This window comes from Ranitomeya variabilis, chromosome 1 (genome assembly GCF_051348905.1).
Source record: "Ranitomeya variabilis isolate aRanVar5 chromosome 1, aRanVar5.hap1, whole genome shotgun sequence".
Classification (NCBI taxonomy): domain Eukaryota; kingdom Metazoa; phylum Chordata; class Amphibia; order Anura; family Dendrobatidae; genus Ranitomeya; species Ranitomeya variabilis.
In genome coordinates, this window is record NC_135232.1 from 526465995 (window position 1) to 526490364 (window position 24370).

General features: G+C 45.1%; 1 protein-coding gene across 4 annotated transcripts in view; it reads left to right on the forward strand.

Moving 5' to 3' along the window:
• The window catches only part of PALM (paralemmin), a 383754-nt gene that overhangs the window by 297116 nt on the left and 62268 nt on the right, over positions 1-24370 (forward strand). For all 4 annotated transcript variants that reach the window (XM_077254372.1, XM_077254354.1, XM_077254364.1 and 1 more), the window contains exons 3-4: positions 11856-11936; positions 12663-12793. In XM_077254372.1, coding sequence (XP_077110487.1) covers positions 11856-11936; positions 12663-12793 — 212 coding nt within the window. The remainder of the gene's footprint in view (positions 1-11855; positions 11937-12662; positions 12794-24370) is intronic.

Consider the following 24370-nt stretch of genomic DNA (forward strand, 5'->3'; position numbering starts at 1 on the left):
TAACCATAGAGGTATCAAGGACCTCTACGGTTACCATCCTGATGCATCGCCGACCCCCGATCATGTGACGGGGTCGGCGATGCACACATTTCCGGCCGCGTGGCCGGAAGCGGTAGTTAAATGCCGCTGTCAGCGTTTGACAGCGGCATTTAACAGGTTAAATGATTAATATTGCTCGCACATGTCAGCTGTGCAAAACAGCTGACATGTCGCGACTTTGATGTGGGCTCACCGCCGGAGCCCACATCAAAGGGGGAGACACGACATGCGCCGTACTAGTACGGCGCATGTCGTGAAGGGGTCAAAGGCAATATCTGTTTAATTAAAGAAAAATAAATTTAAAAAAATGGCATGGGTTCCCGTGCAATTTTCTGCGCCAAAGATGGAAAGCCAACAACTAGGGGCCGATGTTTATAGCCTGGGAAGGGGTTAATACCCATGGAGCTTCCCAAGCTATCAATATCAGACCGCAGCTGTATGTTTAGTCTTTACCCATTGTGGGTGTGCGCTAGCGATGCGTCCGACATAGGGCATAATGGTGGCGTTAACGGACTGCGTTACACCGTGTTATGCCGCGGTGTAGCGTAGTCCGTCTAACGGACGCCACAGACGCAGTGTGAACCCAGCCTTAGCAGGGCCATATTTACTGTTCAGCCTGTCCTAGGTACTTTAAATATTCACGCCTCCCAATTAATGAAAATGGTTAACCACCCATTTGACAGACAGCTTTCTCTCCCATACAGTTGAACACTAGGAGTGCATGAAGATTCAAAGGGAGAAGGAAATAAGCAGCTGGCAGAAAATACCAGTAATGGCTTATATATTTTATTTTATGTTTTACTAATTTTTTACACATAAAAAAATTATTTGTATTGTGTTGCCGTGTTGTGAGAACTATTACATTTTTAATTTTCCATTAAGTGCGCAGCAAGTTTGATGTCACGGTACTGTTGCGGGCTCCTTCCCCATCCCTCAAGCTAGGGGGAACCCTATTTAATCCCTGTCCCCCTGGATTACCTCTGATGGTGGAGACACTGGGATCACATGCCTTGCCATGCTCCTATTTTACCCTTATCTGCTCCCTCCCCCACCCAGGAAGGTGTGAGGCCAAAGTATATAGGTTTTCACTAACGAGATAGACAAGGAAAGGCAGACAGGGATAAATGAAAACTACAATAATTCAAAATACACTCACCAAACAGAGTGGTACAAAGTGGAGATATAGGAAAGTGAAAACAAATAGGAGAGGATGAGGATGAACACAAACTCCATGCAGAAATCTCCAGAACAAGTCTCCCACCGCCAACTCCAAACACCAAACAACTCCAACTCCAGACAAGGCAGTAAGAACTATCACTGGCAATTCCCAAATGTCAGTGGCAAGCATATATACCAGAGGGGAGTGTCCAACATAGAGCAGATGGAGAGCTCTGGGAGCTTCAACTAAACTGATTAACTCTAGCAGTGCTAGAGCAAAGAAAACCAGTTCAGGAGTTTGGGTGACCAGACACCGCGATCTTCTGGCCCCTCTCTTTCGCGGTATCCCCGTGACACTTGATTTCTGGCAGATGAGCCATGGTTATCATTTGTACCATTTGAGTTCATATAACCTATATATTATTTTGATCAGTTTTATTGGCAAGTTGAGAAGAAAAAAACAACAATTCTGGCATGATTTATGAGTGAGTAGTAGTAATTTCAATGGGCTAAAAAGCTGCTAATGCTCTAACTGTGCACATGACAGTGCAATCAGCCTGAATAGACAGGCTATTAAACAAAAACTGCTTTCATATAGCCAAGCTGGGTCATTTAATGGCCATTTGTCTTGAAGTGTAAAGCCACCCTAAGAGCCGTAATACTAACCCCTTAGTGACAGAGCCAATTTTTACAATTCTGACCACTGTCACTTTATGAGGTTATAACTCTGGAACGCTTTAACAGATCCTGCTGATTCTGAGACTGTTTTTTCGTGACATATTGTAATTCATGTTAGTGGTAACTTTTCTTCGATATTACTTGCGATTATTTATGAAAAAAATGGAAATATGGATAAAATTTGTAACATTTTTGCAATTTTCTAACTTTGTATTTTTATGCCCTTAAATCAGAGAGATATGTCACAAAAAAATAGTTAATAAATAACATTTCCCACATGTCTACTGTACATCAGCACAATTTTGGAAACAAAATTTTTTTTTGTTAGGGAGTTATAAGGGTTAAAAGTTGACCAGCATTTTTACAACACCATTTTTTTTTAGGGACCACATCACATTTGAAGTCATTTTGAGGGGTCTATATGATAGAAAATAACCAAGTGTGACACCATTCTAAAAACTGCACCCCTCAAGGTGTTCAAAAACACATTCAAGAAGTTTATTAACCCTTTATGTGCTTCACAGGAACTGAAACAATGTGGAAGGAAAAAATGAACATTTAACTTTTTTTGCAAATATTTTACTTCAGAACCATTTTTTTTATTTTCACAAGTGTAAAAATAGAAATTTAACCATAAATTTTGTTGGGCAATTTCTCCTGAATACGCCGATACCCCATATGTGGGGGTAAACCACTGTTTGGGCGCACCGCAGAGCTTGGAAGAGAAGGAGCGCCGTTTGACTTTTTCAATGCAGAATTGAGATCGGATGCCATGTCACGTTTAGAGAGCCCCTGATGTGCCTAAACAGTGGAAACGCTCCACAAGTGACACCATTTTGGAAACTAGACCCATTAAGGAACTTAACTAGATGTGTGGTGAGCACTTTGAACCCCCAAGTGCTTCACAGAAGTTTGTAAAGTAGAGCCGTGAAAATGAAAAATCGCATTTGTTTACACAAAAATGATCTTTTCGCCCACAAATTCTTATTTTCACAAGGGTAACAGGAGAAATTAGACCAGAAAAGTTGTTGTGCAATTTCTCCTAAGTACGTCGATACCCCATATGTGGGGGTAAACCACTGTTTGGGCGCACCGCAGAGCTTGGAAGAGAAAGAGTGCCGTTTTACTTTTTCAATGTAGAATTGGCTGGAATTGAGATCGGACACCATGTCGCGTTTGGAGAGCCCCTGATGTGCCTAAACAGTAGAAACCCCCCACAAGTGACCCCATTTTGGAAACTAGACCCCTTAAGGAACTTATCTAGATATGTGGTGAGCACTTTAAACCCCCAAGTGCTTCACAGAAATTTATAACGTAGAGCCGTGAAAATAAAAATCCTTTTTTTTCCCTCACAAATTATTTTTTAGCCTGCAATTTTTTATTTTCTCAAGGGTAACAGGAGTCATTGGACCCCAAATTCTGTTGACCAGTTTGTCCTGAGTACGCTGATGTTTGGGCACCCATCGGGGCTCGGAAGGGAAGGAGCACCGCTTGGAATGCAGACTTTGATGGGATGGTCTGCGGGCGTCATGTTGCATTTGCAGAGCTCCTGATGTATCTAAACAGTAGAAACCCCCCACAAGTGACCCCATTTTGGAAACTAGACCCCCCAAAGAGCTTATCTAGTTTATAATGTAGAGCCATGAAAATAAAAAAAATCATATTTTTTCCACAAAAATGATCTTTTCACCCCCAAATTTTTACTTTCACACGGGTAACAGGAGAAATTGGACCCCAAAATTTATTGTGCAATTTATGCTGAGTAGGCTGATACCCCATGTGTGGGGGGACCACTGTTTGGGCGCATGGCAGAGCTCGGAAGGGAAGGAGCGCCGTTTTGGAATACAGACTTTGATAGAATGGTCTGCGGGCGTTCTGTTGCATTTGCAGAGCCCCTGATGTACCTAAACAGTAGAAACCCCCACAAGTAACCTCATTTTGGAAACTAGACCCCCCAAGGAATTTATCTAGATGTGTGGTGAGAACTTTGAATGCCCAAGTGCTTCACAGAAGTTTATAATGCAGAGTCGTGAAAATAACAAAATATTTTTTTTTCCACAAAAAAGATTTTTGAGCCCCCAAGTTTTTATTTTCACAAGGGTAACAGGAGAAATTGGACCCCAAAAGTTGTTGTCCAATATATCCAGAGTACGCTGATGCCCCATATGTGGGGGTAAACCACTGTTTGGGCGCACGGCAGAGCTCAGAAGGGAGGAAGCACCATTTGACTTTTTGAGCGCAAAAATCGGCTGTGGCGTTTAGAGTCCCCCTGATGTACCTGAACAGTGGAAACCCCCCAATTCTAACTCCAACCCTAAGCCCCACACACCCCTAACCCTAATCCCAACCTGATCCATAATCCTAATTACAACCCTAACGATAATCTCAACCCTAACCCCAAAACATCCATAACCCTAATCAGAACCCTAAATCCAACACACCCCTAATCCTAATCTCAACCCTAACCTCAAACCTAACCCTAATCCCAATACACCCCTAACCCTAATCCCAACCCTAACCTTAACCCTAATCCCAAACCTAACCCTAATCCCAAATGTAACCCTAATGCCAACCCTAATCCAAACCCTAACCCTAATCCCAACTCTAACCCTAACTTTAGCCGCAACCCTAGCCCTAACTTTAGCCCCAACCCTAACCCTAAATTTAGCCCCAACCCTAACCCTTTAGCCCCAACCCTAACCCTAAATTGAACCCTTACCCTAACTTTAGCCCCAACCCTATAACCCTAAATTTAGCCCCAACTCCTCTAGCTGCCGTCCGGCAGATCATGGCGGTCGCACTGCGCATGTGCCACCATTTTCTTACCGGAGGAAGAACCCGGCGGCCAGGAGGGGACACAGGAGGACCCAAGGACACCAGTAAGTATAACAGGGGCCCCGAATCCCCCTATTTCTCTGTCCTCTGATGTGCGATCACATCAGAGGACAGAGAATTACACATCACTTTTTTTTTTTTTTGCGGTCGCCGGTAAACAGTTACCGTAATTACCGGCGATCGCAAAACAGGGGTCGGTAAAAACCGACCCCGATCATGTTCTTTGGGGTCTCTGCTACCCCCGGCAGCCGAGACCCCAAAGATCCTCCAGGTGCCGGCCAGCGGGCACACTGCGCATGCGCCCACCCTTTTTTGGCCGGAACAAGATGGCGGCGCCCATCGGGAGCCACGATGAGCACCGGGGGAGACAGGTGAGTATTGGGGGGGGCGATCGGGGACCCCATTTTTCTGTCCTCTGATGTGCGATCACATCGGAGGAGAGAGAAATTAAATGGGAAATCGCGTTTTTTGGGGGGTTTTTTTGCGACCACCGGTAAACGGTTAATTACCGGCTATCGCAACCCAGGGGTCGGTAAAATAACCCTGAATCATGTTCTCTGTGGTCTTGGCTATCCCCGGTAACCGAGACCGCAGAGAAAATCCGACTCTGGGGGGCGCTATTCACTTTTTCCACAGCGTGGGGCTATTTAGTTTGGAAAAACGAAGACTAAGGGGTGATCTTATTTTAATGTATAAATATATGAGGGGACAGTACAAAGACCTTTCTGATGATCTTTTTAATCATAGACCTGAGACAGGGACAAGGGGGCATCCTCTACGTCTGGAGGAAAGAAGGTTTAAGCATAATAACAGATGCGGATTCTTTACTGTAAGAGCAGTGAGACTATGGAACTCTCTGCCGTATGAGGTTGTAATGAGTGATTCATTACTTAAATTTAAGAGGGGACTGGATACCTTTCTGGAAAAGTATAATGTTACAGGGTATATACACTAGATTCCTTGATAGGGCGTTGATCCAAGGAACTAGTCTGATTGCCGTATGTGGAGTCGGGAAGGAATTTTTTTCCCCAATGTGGGGCTTACTCTTTGCCACATGTTTTTTTTTTTGCCTTCCTCTGGATCAACATGTTAGGGCATGTTAGGTTAGGCTATGGGTTGAACTAGATGGACTTAAAGTCTTCCTTGAACCTTAATAACTATGTAACCAGTCATCCAGTGTCAGCCTGACCGAGACGCTGGGACCGACGTCTCCGCTGAGCAGGCTCCACTGCGGCTGGAGAAGAATGGGAGACCGCAGCGGAGATGGTTCGAGATTCCCCCGGTGCAGAGGCGGGAACTCGACACTGCTCACCCTCCCCATTATACTCACCTGCTCCCGGCGCGGTCCCTGGCAGCTTCCCTGATGGTCTTCTCTGGGTGCTGACAGCTTCTTCCAGCATTGAGCGTTCACCGGTACCGCTCATTAAAATAATAAATATGTGGCTCCACACCTATGGGAGTGGAGTCGCGTCCATATTCATAACTGTAATGAGCGGTACCACATGACCGCACAACACAGGAAGAGGCTGTCAGCGCCCAGAGACCATTGGAGATGCAGGGACCACACCAGGAGCAGGTGAGTATGTCACAGCCGCCGCTCCCCCTCTCCTGCCGACAATGACTCGAGTATAAGCCGAGAGGGGCACTTGCAGCCTAAAAAAATGGGCTGAAAATCTCGGCTTATACTCGAGTGTATACGGTACATAAAAACAACATATGTTTTTACACAAAATTTTGTGATGCAGTTTTCACAAACAACATATGTTTTTACACAAAATTTTGTGATGCAGTTTTCACAGGTGAAAGGTACCAAACAGTTACAGTGATCCTCTGCTTCTCTTGCCCCCACCAAAAATCAAAAATTGTTCAGTCAGTATAGCCACACACCCCAGGAGGTACTGAGCAGTTACTGTGTATTTATGCCTAAGTTCACAGTAGCGACCAAAAAAAAATCATCCTTTTTTTCTGGATGAAAGCCAAGTGCTTTTTATAACTGTGTTGTAATTCATATATAATTTATTTTTATACATCAGCAGTAAATAAAATTTAATGGACCAGAAACTCTTATGTTAATCTGAATAGCATTCAATATTTATGGATACATTGCCATTATTAACTGTAAAATCTAATCATGTGAACATAGTTCAACAATCAGTCAATGACTGAAGCTTTAATGCTTTCCACCACTCTCCAGGTATGTGTAGTTACAAGTGCTTCTCACAAAATTAGAATATCATCAAAAAATTAATTTCAGTTCTTCAATACAAATAGTGAAACTAATATATTATATAGAGTCATTACAAACAGTGATCTATTTCAAGTGTTTATTTCTGTTAATGTTGATGATTATAGCTTACAGCCAATGAAAACCCATAAGTAATTATCTCACTAAATTAGAATACTTTATAACACCAGCTTGAAAAATGATTTTAAAATCCGAAATGTTGGCCTACTGAAATGTATATTCAGTAAATGCACTCAGTACTTGGTCGGGGCTCCTTTTGCATCAATTACTGCATCAGTGCAGCGTGGTATGGAGGCGATCAGCCTATGACACTGCTGAGGTGTTATGGAAGCCCAGGTTGCTTTGATAGCAGCCTTCAGCTCGTCTGCATTGTTGGGTCTGGTGTCTCTTATCTTCTTCTCGACAACACCCCATAGATTTTCTATGGGGGTAAGGTCAGTCGAGTTTGCTGGCTAATCAAGCACAGTGATACTGTTGTTTTTAAACCAGGTATTGGTACTTTTGGCAGTGTGAACAGGTGCCAAGTCCTGCTGGAGAATGAAATTTCCATCTCCAAAAAGCTTGTCGGCAGAGGGAAGCATGAAGTGCTCTAAAATGTCCTGGTAGACGTCTGCGCTGACTTTGGTCTTGATAAAACACAATGGAACTACACCAGCAGATGACACGGCTCCCAAACCATCAGTTGTTTATGCACCTTTTTCTACCACACTTTTTCCTTCCACTCAACTCTCCATTAACCCCTTTCTGACATATGATGTAATACCCATCAAGGTGGTATGGGCCCTTATGACCACTGACAGGATAGTACATCATCACCGATCAGCCGAGCTCATGGGTGCCGATTGGGGCCGGGTGTCAGCTGACTATCGCAGCTGACATCCGGCACTATGCGCCAGGAGCCGTTACGGACTGCTTTGGAGTACATTTACGGTTGGGATTAGGGTTAGGAGTGTGTCAGGGTTAGGGGTGTGGTTAGGGTTATGGTTGGGATTACTGTTAGGGGTGTGTTGGAGTTAGGGGTGTGGTTAGGGTTGGTATTAGGGTTAGGGGTGTGTTGGGGTTAGGGGTATGGTTGGGATTAGGGTTGGGGGCGTGTTCGGGTTAGCGGTGTGGTTAGGGTTATGGGTAGGGTTGGGACTAGGGTAAGGGGTGTGTTTGGGTTAGTGTTTCAGTTAGAACTGGGGGGTTTCCAGTGTTTAGGCACGTCAGGGGCTCTCCAAACGCGACATGGCGTCCAATCTCAATTCCAGCCAATTTTGCATTGAAAAGTCAAACAGCGCTCCTTCCATTCTTAGCTCTGCCATGCGCCCAAACAGTGGTTTACCCCCACATATGGGGTATCAGCGTACTCAAGACAAATTGCACAACAACTTTTGGGGTCCAGTTTCCCCTGTTACCCTTGGTAAAATAAAACAAGTTGGAGCTGAAGTACATTTTTTGTGAAGAAAAGTTAAATGTCCATTTTTTTTCAAACATTCCAAAAAATCCTGTGAAAATCCTGAAGGGTTAATAAACTTCTTGAATGAGGTTTGTAGCACCTTGAGGGGTGCAGTTTTTAGAATCGTGTCTAGTGTTGAGCATTCCGATACCGCAATTATCGGGTATCGGCCGATACTTGCCGTATCGTAATTCCGATACCGAGATCCGATACTTTTGTTGTATCGGGAATCGGTATCGGGACCATATTAATGTGTAAAATAAAGAATTAAAATAAAAAATATTGATATACTCACCTCTCCGACGCAGCCTGGACATCACCGCTGGTAACCGGCAGCTGCTTTGTTTAAAATGAGCGCGTTCAGTACCTTCCATGACGTCACGGCTTCTGATTGGTCGCTTGCCGCTCATGTGACCGCCACGCGACCAATCAGAAGCCGTGACGTCATCCCTCAGGTCCTAAATTCCTAATTCTAGGAATTTAGGACCTGAGAATTACGTCACGGCTTGTGATTGGTCGTGTGGCGGTCACATGGGCGGCCGCGACCAATCACAAGCCGTGATGTCATCTAAGGCCCTGAACGCGCTCATTCTTAAGAAGGAAGGCTGCCGGAAAGAAGCAGGGCGCGTCCGAGGGTGAGTATATACCTAATAGGAATATACTCACCCTGGGCTTCTTTCCGGCAGCCTTCCTTCCTAAGAATGAGCGCGTTCAGGGCCTTAGATGACGTCACGGCTTGTGATTGGTCACGGCCGCCCATGTGACCGCCACGCGACCAATCACAAGCCGTGACATAATTCTCAGGTCCTAAATTCCTAGAATTAGGAATTTAGGACCTGAGGGATGACGTCACGGCTTCTGGTTGGTCGCGTGGCGGTCACATGAGTGGCACGCGACCAATCAGAAGCCGTGACGTCATGGAAGGTACTGAACGCGCTCATTTTAAACAAAGCAGGCTGCCGGTTACCAGCGGTGATGTCCAGGCTGCGTCGGAGAGGTGAGTATATCAATATTTTTTATTTTAATTCTTTATTTTACACATTAATATGGTTCCCAGGGCCTGAAGGAGAGTTTCCTCTCCTTCAGACCCTGGGAACCATCAGGGATACCTTCCGATACTTGAGTCCCATTGACTTGTATTGGTATCGGGTATCGGTATCGGATTAGATCCGATACTTTGCCGGTATCGGCCGATTCTTTCAAGTATCGGACGGTATCGCTCAACACTAATCATGTCACACTTGGGTATTTTCTATCATATAGACCCCTCAAAGTGACTTCAAATGTGATGTGGTCCCTAAAAAAAAAAATGGTGTTGTGAAAATTAGAAATCGCTGGTCAACTTTTAACCCTTATAACTCCCTAACAAAAAAAAAAATTGTTTCCAAAATTGTGCTGATGTAAAGTAGACATGTGGGAAATGTCACTTATTAAGTATTTTGTGTGACATATCTCTGTGATTTACGGGCATAAAAATAAATAATAAAGTTGGAAAATTGTGAAATTTTCAAAATTTTTGCCAAATTTCCATTTTATTCACAACACAGCACAGGTAATATCAAAGAAATTTACCACTATTATGAAGTACAATATGCCACAAGAAAACAATGTCAGAATCATCAGGATCCATTAAAGCGTTCCAGAGTTATAACCTCATAAAGGGACAGTGGTCAGAATTGTAAAAATTGGCCTGGTCATTAACATGCAAACCACCCTTGGAGGTAAAGGGGTTAATATGCCTGGATACAGCACTTTGTGAACAGCCAGCTTCTTTATCAATGACCTTTTGTGGCTTACCCTCCTTGTGGAGTGTGTCAATGACTGCCTTCTGGATATGTGTCATGTCAGCAGTCTTCCCCATGATTGTGGAGCCTACTGAAACAGAATAAGGGACCTTTTTAAACGCTTAGGAAGCCTTTGCAGGTGTTTTTGTGAATTATTCTAATTTACTGAGATAATGACTTTTGGGGTTTTCATTGACTGTAAGCCATAATCATCAACATTAACAGAAATAAACATTTGAAATAGATCACTGTTTGTATTAACTCTATATAATATATGCGTTTCATTTCTGTATTGAAGAACTGAAATGAAGTGGGGCCCTAAGGCTTCTTTTACACTTGCTGTGATTTTTCGTGGACATTTTTGCGGTCCTTTTTTGCAAAAACAGACTGCAAAAATCTTGCGGATCGCCGTTTTTCAATTTTTAAAATAGTAGGGAATAAAACGGTGATCCGCAAATATGATCATGATGGTGCACCGCAAAAGCAAGCTTCCGTTGTTTTTGCGGCCCCATTGATTTTCAAAGGGAGTCGTGTCCGTAAGCCTTGAAAAATATTGAGCAAGCACAATATTTTTTTCACAGCCGTACATACAGCCCTCACGGGATTACGGCGTACGGTGCTCCGACAAATTTATGCAGCCCGTTTTTGCAGCCCCATAGAAATCAATTGGGGCCGCAAAAACAGGCCGCAAAATCATGGCAAGCAGGGTGGATTGATTTAAATCACGCCGATTTAAATCATGATTTAAATCACGATTTAAATCAAAAGATTTTTTTCTATTTAAATCGGATCGATTTAAATCATGATTTTAATCATGATTTAAATCACTGATTTAAATCAAAAGGTTTTTTTTTAATATAAATCACGATTAAAATGAGAAGTGAGAGCAGTGCGCATGTGCGCCCATAGTTACACGGACGAAACTAGGGGCAACGATCTAACGCCAGGGTGAGGGGGGGACCCCAAAGTAAGTAAAAATCTTTTTTGTTTTACTATATGGCAATAGGTAGGTGTTTAAAAGCAGCATGTCTTAATTGTATAAACTATTAATAGCCTCCACATTTTGTTCATACTGCCCCTTTAATTCCACACTTCTAGCTTGGTTTCACTTTTGGTTTAGTTTCTTTTTCCATTCAGTTGACATGCCCAAACTTGTTGGATAGTCAGCATCCTACAGAAACCTCTGGAAGAGCATGGCATTGTGAATGTTACACATATACAGCCTTTATTCTACTGAGTTAAACAACTCAGCTTTATCTCATGATGGAAGAACCTTTGGATGGTAAAATATTTTCCTCAAAAAGCAGTTTATTGAAAAAAATCCGATTTAAATAAAAAAAATCCGATTTAAATCAAAAAAATCCGATTTTTTTGATTTTTTTAAAAAAACATTGATTTTTATCCACCCTGATGGCAAGTGTAAAAGAAGCCTAAGTGGTAAGACTACCACCAGTCAAAAAGTTGGTTTTTTTTACACTTGGACAAAAAGCGAACGCTGCAGCCGATCAGCCGCATTTACAGCGAGCAGTCGGCAAAGTGGCCAACTTTTATCATATAGTAGATCGCCTGTACTCTATGACAGATTTGTATTTCTTTCCAGTCCCTGCGAGGGCATCACTACATTGAATCCTGATTGTACACAATGACATTAATGCAATATATTCATATTTGTCCTCAGGAAAAAAGACGACGTCAGGTAGAGATTGAAAACAAAAGACGCCAGCTAGAAGATGATAGGAGGCAGTTGCAGCACCTCAAAGTGAGTTTACCATTATCTATACCAAGATTTTGCGTTTCTTCTCTCCTTTGCACTGCATTTGTATTGGCTGCACGTTTTATTATTTTGGTAATTAAATTGTTTTGTGTTTGACTTTGTTTTCTTTGTCACTATTCATCTACAAGAACCGAACTAAAACCCATGTTATTGTCACTTTGATTGCTGTTTTATGTTTTCTGAGTATTTTGTATTACCTACTGAGTCCTCTATAACTCCATCCCCACCACTGATTGGCAGCTTTCTGCCCTTGTACACTGTGCATAGACAGAAAGCTTCCAATCAGTGGTGTGGGCCGGGTGATACAGAGCTCATGAATATGGAGGACTGCATGGCCTCAGATTTACTAGTCCTCTACTGATAATCTCCTGCTAATAAATCAGTGATTTTATCAAAACTACAGCAAGCAGACCAGTAAATTGATACATCGCTGTAGTCAGGGTCTCTGTCTCTACATTATGATGGGCTCCATCAAGGTGGCAATAACCTGGTGACAGATTCCCTTTAAAAAAAAAAAAGCTGATGTCCAGTTTAAAGTATGGGGGAGCTACATGGGAAGGGTAGTGCCACAGCTGAAGACCCTGTCATAAGTGAAGTGTGGATGTGTGAACCCAGTATACTACACTGAGAACAATATCTGAATTGTTATCAGTAGCCACTTCTCTTTATTTTAAGCAGATCTATACTAAATGAGTATTCTCTCATATTAAGTCTAAAGCTCTACGGGAGCGCTGGCTTCTTGAAGGAGCTCCTGCTTCCACCCCAGAGGAAGATGAAGCAACAAAGAAACAGATGCAAGAGGATGAGCTGAAAACCCAGGATCTAGAAGACAATATTCAGAGGTACGTGGATTGGCCATGCTACATCACTCCCTACCCACAGGCAAGTTGAAACGACAAGCAGTCCAGCAGATTTGGATTTCTTTCGACTTGGGTGCCCCAGTGTCTTGCTGGGCAGAAAGAATGCACATTGACCTTCATTATGGTGCTACAAACAAAGGTGCCAGGTAGCACCATCCTTGTGCACCAAAAGATGAAAGATCCATAGTAAGAAAAGATCCAGGGTTTCAATGCTAGAACACTACAGGTGAAATGTGACAATTATGAAACTGTACAGGTAACATCTAGTCTATAGGAATAGTGTTGCCTGGCTCTTTAAAGGGGTTGTCCAGGTTTTTCACAAAAGACTGCAGTCACTATGTGACAGCAGACTTGTAAATACTCACATCGCACATCACGAGTTGTGAGGATTGTCCGGTGGCGTGATCGGGCGGGTGGTCATGTGACCACATGTATACGATATGCATACTTCTGGCCACACTCTCACTAGTTGAAGTGTGGCAGGGAGTATACATATTGCATACCTACGGTCACATGACTGCTCGCTCTCACTGCCGGCATCGGAGAGTCCTCACACCACGTGCTGCTCGCATAGAAAGGCTGCACAATTTTGTGATAAACCTTAAGCCCAACTGGAGATTATGGAAAAGTATCAAACAAGAATTCATATAACTGCCTTAGATTATAACAATGATAATATTTAGTAAAGCTAGCCACATATTAACTCTTCAGTGAGTAAGCTATTTCACCTTTTCAATGAGTAAGCTATTTCACTGGTGGTCTGTTTCCAGTCAGAAGGTGGACATACACATGGGACAGCTGTCCACTGAGTTCCTGCAGCCGACAGCTATGTCTCCCAATACACCCCTGCACAAGCATCGTTCATATAGCCGAGAGCCAAGCTCTCCTTTATGAGAAGGCAGAGATCTGTGTGGTGGCTTACCTCTGGGAGAACCATGCTATCAGTAGTCCGAAATCAGACACGTCTGATAGTCAACTTCCCAGACAATCAGTTGGGCAGTTCCTTCGTACACATTGTAGTGTCGGCTAAACCACTCAATATCGGCAGCTTTGGCCAACATTAGTGTACTGTATATGGGGAGCTTTAGAGGTGCCCACATTAGATATCAGTTGTTTCATTCTACCAATTTTGTGAGGTCTGCTGGTGGTCTGGTGTCTGTGGGAGCCAAGCATATTACAAAACTGGTGGGTCCATCTACATTTCTATTATGCATTGTCTAGCAAGGTAGATAATGACTGAATGCTTGCTTTATCATCATGTCATTAAAGACTTATTTATCTTCAGAAATAGCTAGTTTTAAAAAAAGGGAAAGGAGAGAAGGGGCACCAAACATAAATACGAAGATGGATACGAATAAGTAAAATAGAATTCATATTGAATTAAAATGAATATAGCCAGATACTAAAGAGTAAAGTCTGGTTATATACGCCATACAGATGGCAAAATGATTTGGATATCTGTGGGCTGAAAGCTATTCTCCCCGACTCTCACCACCCCCACACATATGTGAGTCGCCCGCCAGGCTCCGCTGAAAACGGTCCATCAACAGGAATTTGTGTAGCCTGGTTAAGCACTCCACTTTCAGTGGCTTCACGGGTATGAGTATGCTGTTCTGGACACCTTTTAACATGTAGGGCATAATATCCCCTTTCGCCATGGTGCTGGGTAAAGGTCACTTTATCTCCTGGGTACAGGTCACGGCCAGGGTGTCCTCTTAAGAGGTTTGACTCAACGTCTCTACGGTTAACAAATAGTTCAGTTGGTCCACCATATTCTTTAATAAATCCTCATCCTCTGTCCAAATTAAAGGTTACAACAGTTCCAGATCTTAAAGGGAACCTGTCACCCCCAAAATAGAAGGTGAGCTAAGCCCACCGGCATCAGGGGCTCATCTACCTTATTCTGGAATGCTGTAGATAAGCCCCCGATGTATCCTGAAAGATGAGAAAAAGAGGCTAGATTATACTCACCCAGGGGCGGTCCGGTTCGGGTCCGATGGGCGTCGCGGTCGTACTTTGTCTGCCCTGTTGAGGGCAGAGCAAAGTACTGCAGTGCGCAGGCGCCGGGAAAGGTCAGAGAGGCCTGGCGCCTGCGCACTGCAGTAATTTGCTCTGCCCTCAACAGGGCAGACAAAGTACACCTGCGCCGGAGCCGCAGTGTGAAGACAAGAAGAGGACTTCATCGTAAGAAGATGGAAGGCCCCGGACCGGACCACAATGCCCATCGGACCCGAACCGGACCGGGACCGCCCCTGGGTGTGTATAATCTAACCTCTTTTTCTCATCTTTCAGGATACAACGGGGGCTTATCTACAGCATTCCAGAATGCTGTAGGTAAGCCCCTGATGCCGGTGGGCTTAGCTCACCTTTGATTTTGGGGGTGACAGGTTCCCTTTAATGGTCCTCTATCCTCTTGTTTAGCTTTGCGAGACCTGGTTTTAGCTAGGATGTTCCTTTCCTCCATTGCTTCCCACTTAGCTCTGCGCTGTTTTTCCTCTGCTGCAAGTTTTAGGATTTGTTGTCTACAATATCCTTCTTTTGTTATTATTTTCACATTGTTAGCTGCTGCTTGGGCCTCTATTGGGAATCCCATAAGGTCAGTTTTTGGCTGCTTCCAATGTATGGCTTATTTTGGCCTGCATGCCTTCAGGGGCGAGGGTTCAGGTACCATTGGGTCAGCTAAATCATTTCCCAGGTCTGTCATGCAGTCCCAGGTTACTGTAACGGTGACTACCTGGCCAGGTGTTAAGGTAGGCGGGGGTTCTAGGGGTCCCACCAGGGTTTCCTCAGCTACCGGGGCAGTTTGCGTACCTGTCTCGCCAGTGCCGGTGTCCTTTTCCACCTCCGCTGGGGTTAGAATCGCTGGTTGCAGGGCCTGGTGCTGCGGCGTTGTCATCTCCTCCAGCAGTGTCTCGCTTTCCAGCGCCGCTGGGGTTAAAGGTGCAGGCTCTGGGTCTTTTGTCAGTGCCATCTCCTGCAGTAGTACTGCTCCCTCTGGCTCCGCTGGGGCTGTGAACACTGGTGGTGAGGTCTGAGGCTGTGCAGTAGTCATCCTCCGGATCAGGGACTCGTTCCATGCGGCCACCGCTGTCATCTGGGTCCGCAGGAGTCGTCGGGCCAGCTCTTCCATCTCTGCTCCGGATCCAAGATATTTATCAGGTCCGGTGTTTCTGGCTGTTGCTCTGGGACATCCTTTCTGGTGTCGGCAGGTCCCGTTGGCTCTCCACTGCTGTCCGCCATCGCTTCTCCCGAGTAGCGTGCAGCCACGCTGCGGCCAAGCTTTCCCGCATCTTGTTCCTTCTTGTTCCTCTCACTTCGTGGGCGGTGTCTTCCCAACTTTCCCGCCGGAACGTCTTTACTTGGTTTATTGATGGTAGCAGTCCACAGTCCAGGGTACCAGGAACAGGTGGTGATGTGGTCCGCCAGCCTGGAGGCAATAGTGATCCCTCTTCCAGGTGAGGTCCGTAAGCCTTCCTACTCACGCTAGTATGCAAGGTCCCTGCTGCCTGTAGCTTGCTGGCAAAGTCCTCTCTCTCCTGTCCTGGGACAGTTACCTGTGTGATGGGCAGTGTGAGCCGTTTTATAGGGTCTCTATCACGATCCGGGCTCCTAGTGTACTGCTGCCCCTTCAGGTGTGGGTGCGGGCAAATTACATAAAGTCCTATGCCCTCCGGTTCTGCCGTGTGACCTGGAGTACAACACAGCCTTGGGCTCCGGGTGCCCAGTTCCTGCGCTTCGGGTCTGAGGGTGCCCAGGCACAGTTCCCCTCTGAGCCCCTTTCCTTCCTCTGTGCTTCTTTCCTCAGATGCTTCACTACATTCAACCCCTCGGGTTCACTTCATTTCCAGGAGCTGCAGCTCAGTCCTGGCTGCACGGCTTCGCTGTCTGCTCTCCACTCCTCTCCCTTCACTGTCTGCTCCAGACTGATTTAATTCCTCCTCCAGACCAGGACACTTAAAGCTGGTTAAGCTCCCCTGAATCCGGGTTCAGAGCCCCCCTTCTGGCCTGGATTCAGAATGTGTTGTATATAGGTGCGTTACCTGGTAAAGGAAATCCCCTTGCCTCCAAGCATGATATCGCCCTGATGGCAACATCACTGTAACAACCTGTTACCTGGGGTGTTACATATGCATGCTTGACTTTGCCAGTCGTACAAGTGTACGATACCAACCTTATAGTTGTTGGCAGATATAATGACCCGTTACTCCTGATATGGGGACTGTAGCAGGGTTATGTCATAGGATTAGAGGCCACTTAACAGCAATAACTGCAGTTTGCTGTAGGCCAGGGGTGGTAGTTCATTTTTCCAAGGGGCCACATGAGACAGTCACTGTTATAGATAGTCAAACCAACATGCTGAACTTAATTTTGTTCAATATGATTATTATTATTTTATTATTAAAGGGAACCGGTCATGTGAAAAAAATGTTATTTACGTGCAGGTAAACAGCATTAAGATACTGACTGAAAGCACAGCTACAGCGAGGAAATGGTCTTATATCCTCCATGTACCTGCTAGCATTTAGTCATAGGCACGAGCATGTAGTGATTACTGCATCACTCACTACACTATAAGCCACCACTTAAAATATGGAGAGTGATGACTGTATCTGTTCCGTGTACGTGCCTATGACTGAAAACGAGTAATGAGGAGGATTTAAGTTAATTGATTCCCTTAAAGTGACAAGTTCCCTTTAATTATGTAGACTAGTTGCTACTGCTAATGTATGTTACAATTGGGCTTATTGTAACATGTATTGTTATCATTAGTAACTAATTGAAGCTATATAATTTTAATGCATACCATATAAATGTATAAAAAGCCAAAAATCATACTGCTTCTGTTATTCATCCATAAGTATGTATAATAAGTACGGTATAAATGTACTTGGATCAACAGTACTCTCTATATACAGTATGATGCTACCACTCACAGTATGATGGTGACTGTGACCCACACACTGTATGATGGTCCCCACACACAGTATGATGCCCCACAACAGCCTCCTACATATAGCGTGATGCCTTCACAGCCACCCACACATAGTATGATGTCCCTCAGACCCTCACACACAGTATGATGCCCTCATAGCCCCCTACATATAGCATGATGCCTTCACAGCCACCCACACATAGTATGATGTCCCTCAGACCCCCACACACAGTATGATGCCCTCATAGCCCCCTACATATAGCGTTTATAGCGTAATGCCTTCACAGCCACCCACACATAGTATGATGTCCCTAAGACACTCACACACAGTATGATGACTCCATAACCCTTTTCACACATTAAAATGCCCCCACAGCACTACACAAAATACCATATTGCTAAAGTCCTCCACCACACAGTATGCTCTGATCTGCTCTGTGCAGAGTGGGGCCTGGGGTTCTGCACAGAAAGAGCAATTTGGTAATGTAATCGTTCTTGCTATGCTGAGACTCAGATGTACAGTCTGAATGGCGAAACACGGAGCTGACCGTATCTGCGTGTTGAAGATCATTGAAATCAGTATGCTGGGTGGGGTCGTGTCTGTGTGGTGGGGTACGCTGTTTTGGTCCTTTGGTTGTCCTAGTCGGTGGATTGAACAGGAATAGGCAAAGGGCCCGAGATGGCCTGTATGCCGCATTTTGCCAAGGTCTGTTCTAAGCATTCTCCAATAAGGACAAGCGTTCCCCGTTTAACATCATGTCAAAGGCCTCTTACTCAGCCACATCAGACCTCCTCCTTTGAACTAATTAGGGACAAACAACCTGACCTTCTTTGGTTTCTTTTCAGAAGTTATGTGGCAAGGCTCATTATAGGGTCAACATTGACTTAGGATTTCTACATCCTATAGGTGGCGCTAGAGTTCTAGATCTCCTCTCTGGAGAGACAATTCTGCAAAGGCAATCCCTGTTAATACCAACAGATGTAGGAGAGTCTAATTGTTTTCCAAAGTATTTCACCCCTTAAGGTGGTTTTCTGGGACTTTGATATTGATGACCTACCCATATGATAGGTCATAGCAGCAGCCCTACCAGTCAGTGTATTCAAGTAGGCACCACGTGTCTTCAGTTGTTTACTAGACAAACTTTGGTACAGCTTGTAGTTTCTTTGCCTGTTAATGCTACGCATTGCTGAGTCCTATTCAACTGCAAGGGACTAACCTGCAAAACATGGCACAACCACTACTAAATACAGTTGAAACCAGAAGTTTACATACACTATATAAAAAGACACATATGCATGTTTTTCTCAATATCTGACATGAAAGCAAAATAAACCTTTCCCGTTTTAGGTCAGTTAGGCTTACTATAATTATTATTTGCCAAATGGCAGAATGATGAGAGAGAGAATGTTTTAAGGCATTTTTATTACTTACTGCAAAGTCAAAAGTTTACATACATTTCAATAGTATTTAGTACCATTTACCTTAAACTGAATGACTTAGGTCAAACATTTGGGATCTCCTTCCACACGCTTCTCACAATAGTTGGTCGGAATTTGGGCCCATTCCTCCTGACAAAACTGGTGTAACTGATCCAGGTTTGTAGGTCACCTTGCTCACATTGGCCTTTTCAGCTTTGCCCATAAATTTTCAATAGGATTGATATCAGGGCTTTGCGATGGCCACTCCAAAACATTAACTTTGTTATCCTTAAACCACTTTGTTATCAGTCTGGCAGTATGCTTCAGGTCATTGTCCATTTGGAAGACCCATCTCCACCCAAGCTTGAGCTTCCTGTCTGATGTCTTGAGATGTTGCATCAGTATTGCCATATAATCTTCTTTTCTCATGATGCCATCTATTTTGTGAAGTGCACCTGTCCCCCCTCAGCAAAACAACCCCACAACATGATGCTACCACCTTCGTGTTTCACAGTTAGGATGGTGTTCTTAGGCTTCCAAGCTTCTCCCTTTTTCCTCCAAACGTAAAGATGGTTATTATGCCAAAAAAGTTCAATTTTAGTTTCATCAGACCACAGGACATGTTCCAAAAATGAATGTCTTTGTTGTGTGCATTTGCAAACATTAATCTGGCTTTTTATGTTTCTTTTGGAGTAATGGCTTCTTCCTGGCAGAGTGGCTTTCAGCCCATGTTGATACAGTACTCGTTTCACTGTGGATATTGATACAATCTTACCAGATTCCGCCATCATCTTCACAAGGTCTTTTGCTTTTGTCCTTGGGTTGATATGCACCTGCTTTACCAAAGCACGTTCATATCTGGGACACAGAACCCGTCTCCTTCCTGAGCGGTATGATGGCTGGACATTCCCATCTTGTTTGTACTTGCGTATAATTGTTTGTACAGATGAACGAGTCACCTTCAGGTATCTTGAAATTGTACCCAACAATGAGCCAGTCTTGTGCAAGTCCACAATTCTCTTCCTGACATCTTGGCTGATTTCTTGAAACTTTCCCATGATGCTGCACAAAGAAGCCGTGTGTTTCAGGTGTGCAATAAAGGGAACCTGTCACCCCCAAAATCGATGATGAGGTAAGCCCACTGTCATCAGGGGCTTATCTACAGCATTCTGTAATGCTGTAGATAAGCCCCCGATGTTACCTGAAAGAGGAGAAAAAGAGGTTAGATTATACTCACCCAGGGGCGGTCCCGCTGCGGTCTGGTCTGATGGGTGTCTCAGGTCCGCTCTGGCGCCTCCTATCTTGATTCCATGACATCCTCTTCTTATCTTCACGCCTCGGCTCCGGCGCAGGCGTACTTTGTCTGCCCTGTTGAGGGCAGAGCAAAGTACTGTAGTGCGCAGGCGCCGGGCCTCTCTGACCTTTCCGGCGCCTGCGCACTGCAGTACTTTGCTCTGCCCTCAACAGGGCACACAAAGTACGCCTGCGCCAGAGCCACGGCGTGAAAACCAGAAGAGAACGTCATGGAATGAAGATGGGAGGCGCTGTACTGGACCTGAGACGCCCATCGGAGCGGGACCGCCCCTGGGTGAGTATAATCTAATGTCTTTTTCTCCTCTTTCAGGTAACATCGGCGGCTTATCTACAGCATTACAGAATGTTGTAGATAAGCCCCTGATGACGGTGCGCTTACCTCACCATCGATTTTGGGGGTGACAGGTTACCTTTAAAATACATCCACAGTTGTGCCTTTAAGGCTATGTGCACACCTCAGGAATATTTGCAGGAATTTCCCGACCCAAACCGGACTTTTTCCGCAGTAAATCCGCATGAGTTTATGCGTTTTTGCACGTTTTTATTGCGTTTTTTGCCCTTTTTTTGTGTGGTTTTTTTTGCGTTTTTCCGGAGCTTCCCCAATGCAATATATAGCGGCAAAAATGCGAAAAATCCGCAAAATTAATGAACATGCTGCTTTTTATTTCGCAGAACAAAAAACGCAACATGTACACAAAAATTGCAGATTACATTCTATTAATAGGATGCTTAATGGATGCTTTTTTGGGTCATGGAAAATCTGGAACATGTACACACAGCCTAAGGCTGGTTTCACACGTCAGTGGCTCCGGTACGTGAGGTGACAGTTTCCTCACGTACCGGAGACACTGACACACGTAGACCCATTAAAATCAATGCATCTGTGCAGATGTCATTGATTTTGTGCGGACCGTGTCTCCGTGTGCCAAACACGGAGACATGTCAGTGTTCGTGGGAGCGCACGTATTACACGGACCCAATAAAGTCAATGGGTCCGTGTAAAACACGTACCGCACACGGACGTTCTCCGTGTGCAGTCCCTGTGCCGTGCAGGAGACAGCGCTACAGTAAGCGCTGTCCCCCCCACATGGTGCTGAAGCCGCCATTCATATCTTCCCTGCAGCAGCGTTTGCTGCATAGAAGATATGAATAATAGTGTTTAAAAGAAAGATCTATCTGTCCCCCCGCATGTGTGCCACACTGATGTACACCAGAAACGTAGGGGCACATGTAGCGCCCCCACTGCCGCAGGGCCGAGGGGTACCCGGTACCGGGCCTCTGCGTCTCTGCTTCTGGGGTTGTCACGGCGGCTAGGCCCCGGTCCATGACCCTGCCGTGGGGCGCACAGTGAATGATAGGTGTGGATGTTGGTGGTGCAGTTGTGGGGTGCAGGTCGCGGTAAATAACGAGGACACCAGGTTGCAGTCTCTTTACCTCTTTACTGGAGATCTCTGAGTCCTCAGTCCAGAATATGGTTCACCAGGCTGCGCAAGTCCGGCCGGTCCAATGGCACCTCCAGAGTTCACTTCACAGGTGGAAATCGGTGCCTTCCTTCTTAGCGCTATGTGTTGTAGTCCTTCCCTGCTATGCTTACGGAAAGTACCCCACAACTGTTGTGTCTGTTTCTCGTGTTCCCTCACAACTCGATTAACTGATCTTCTGCTAATCTTCCGTCCCTTCCTGATGTTACAGTTAGAACGGCACCCGTTTGTCGGGTAGGCCTGGAGTTCTTCCGGGACCCTAGAGACGCCCCTCTCCCGCAATTGCCTCCCAAGACTTCATAGGTGATTTAGGTGAGACAGCCCGCCTGAGACTGACTGTCCTGCCGCAGTTTAGAGTATTGCTTGAAGCTGTCTAATGAAATACTCCCTCGACGTTCCGGCCACCGGTAATGCGCCTCAGTAGGGTGTTGCTTCGGTCTTACAGCATGACCCCTACTGGTATTCTCCTATTGCTTGATCTCGTTTCTCACTCAGCACAATCTATCTCGCTTCTAGTCCTTTCTTGGGTCCCGCCGCTTCCCGGAGCTGGCGCGGACCCGTTACGTTCTTTTCAATGCCAAGCCTCTGTCAGGATCCCACCCCTGACAGAGACCCTACTGTCTCTTCCTCCGCAACACCCTCTGCCACCAGGTGTTGCTTTGTTCAATCCAGTCAGCTTTCTCCTCTAACTTCCTGCCTGACCCCCAGTTTACCCACTATGGTGGGGAGTGGCCTAATGAATAGCACCCTTAGCTCCCCCCGGAGGCCCGGCTGTGAAATGTATTGGTGTCTGTGATACCTGATCAGATGAACTCCTTCAGTGCCATCGGACGCACCGTAGCTCCCCATAGTGGCGGAGCCACAGTACTGCAACGACCAGGACTCTGGGGCGCTGCACTCCCCCCTGGTTAAACACAGTACTCCGGGACTGGGAAGAAAACAACAATACAAGTTAGCAAAAAGACATACAGTTTCGTTGAGTGTAATAACAATAAGTATACTTGAACAGGCTTCCCTTTATGGGAGGTGAGAACACTTAAACGTTACAAACATGGTTAACATTATAAATTACAGGCTATAAATAACTCCTGTTACCCAACCGGGTATTCTACTAGGTGCAAAATTGTGGAACAATAGTTTAACATTGCCTTTAAGGACTCACACTCTAAATCCACTAAAGACCTTCCTATAATCACATTATAAGGCAATTTAACTTTCTCATTCTCCTTCTTTAAATCTGCAGGACCGCCTGTCCTATCGGCACCAGACCTACTGCCTCTCCTTTCTGTTACAGGACCGCCCCGTTCAGCCAGGGCCTACTGCCTTTTCAACTACTATACACAGTATAGAACATAACATTACTTTCAGTTTAAGAGCACTGAGTCATCTCTACATGACCCCTATCAGGACTCAGGGTTTACCTTCTATCCTAACTATCTATCAACATTATCAAAACATTTTCTATCGCACATTAAGCCTTCTCATTATCTTTCTTTCTGGCATGCATGCTGGACACCACATCTATCCCTACGGGTCCACTGCATCCTTCTTCTATCTTTCACCTTTTTCTTCTCAAATAACATCATTAACATTTCTTCACAATTAACCAATTGAACACATATAACTTCCTCGTACAAACATTATCATCACTTTTCTCTCATCAACATTATTGCTACTTGTCTTAAGCAATATTACTATCAAGGTGCGGCAAATGAACATCCCCTTTAAGAGGGGACCAAGTCTCTGTGAGGTAGCGTATCTTCTCAAGCTACCAGTCCATACTCAGCAAAGGTTCCAGTGCGGTATCTTCGCAAAGAGTCTTTCTTTAAGTAAAACCAGTAGGGAGCGCCTTTAATAAGGTGCAAACTATATACAAAAAGTTCGGATCATGCACTGTTCATGATTTCACAGTTTTTGAAGTAACGTAGAAAAATAGAAAATAACCAAAAACAATAGGGATCCCGGGTCAACAAAAGGATCCCTTTAAGAGTTTACCCTGAGCGGGTTTAGCAGCAACATAAAAGCAGTAAAACAGTAACTATTTACAAGTAAGAAAGAACAGTAAAATCTTACTGTGGTGGTCTCCGATCTGGCCTCACCAGGCCAACGGATCGCACTGGTGAGCCAGGAAGCGGTTCCGGTCCAAGCAGCGATAAGATCCCTCGCCGGGAGGCCCTTCTCACTGGCAGGTGCACACGTTCCTCCAGGGCACGGCGAGGCCGGGCTTCTCGAGGTTCCGCGGGGCCGGGCTCTGCTGCTTTCCCCACGGGATCTTCTTCTTCCGGTGTTCCGGCAGCAGCCTGGAGGGCAATGCATCGCTGTTCGCCTCGCGCCATCCAGCCAGCCTCTCCCGTAGCCCTCCTCCATCTGGTGTAAGTCACCGCATCACCTGGCTCCAGGTCGCGGGGAAAT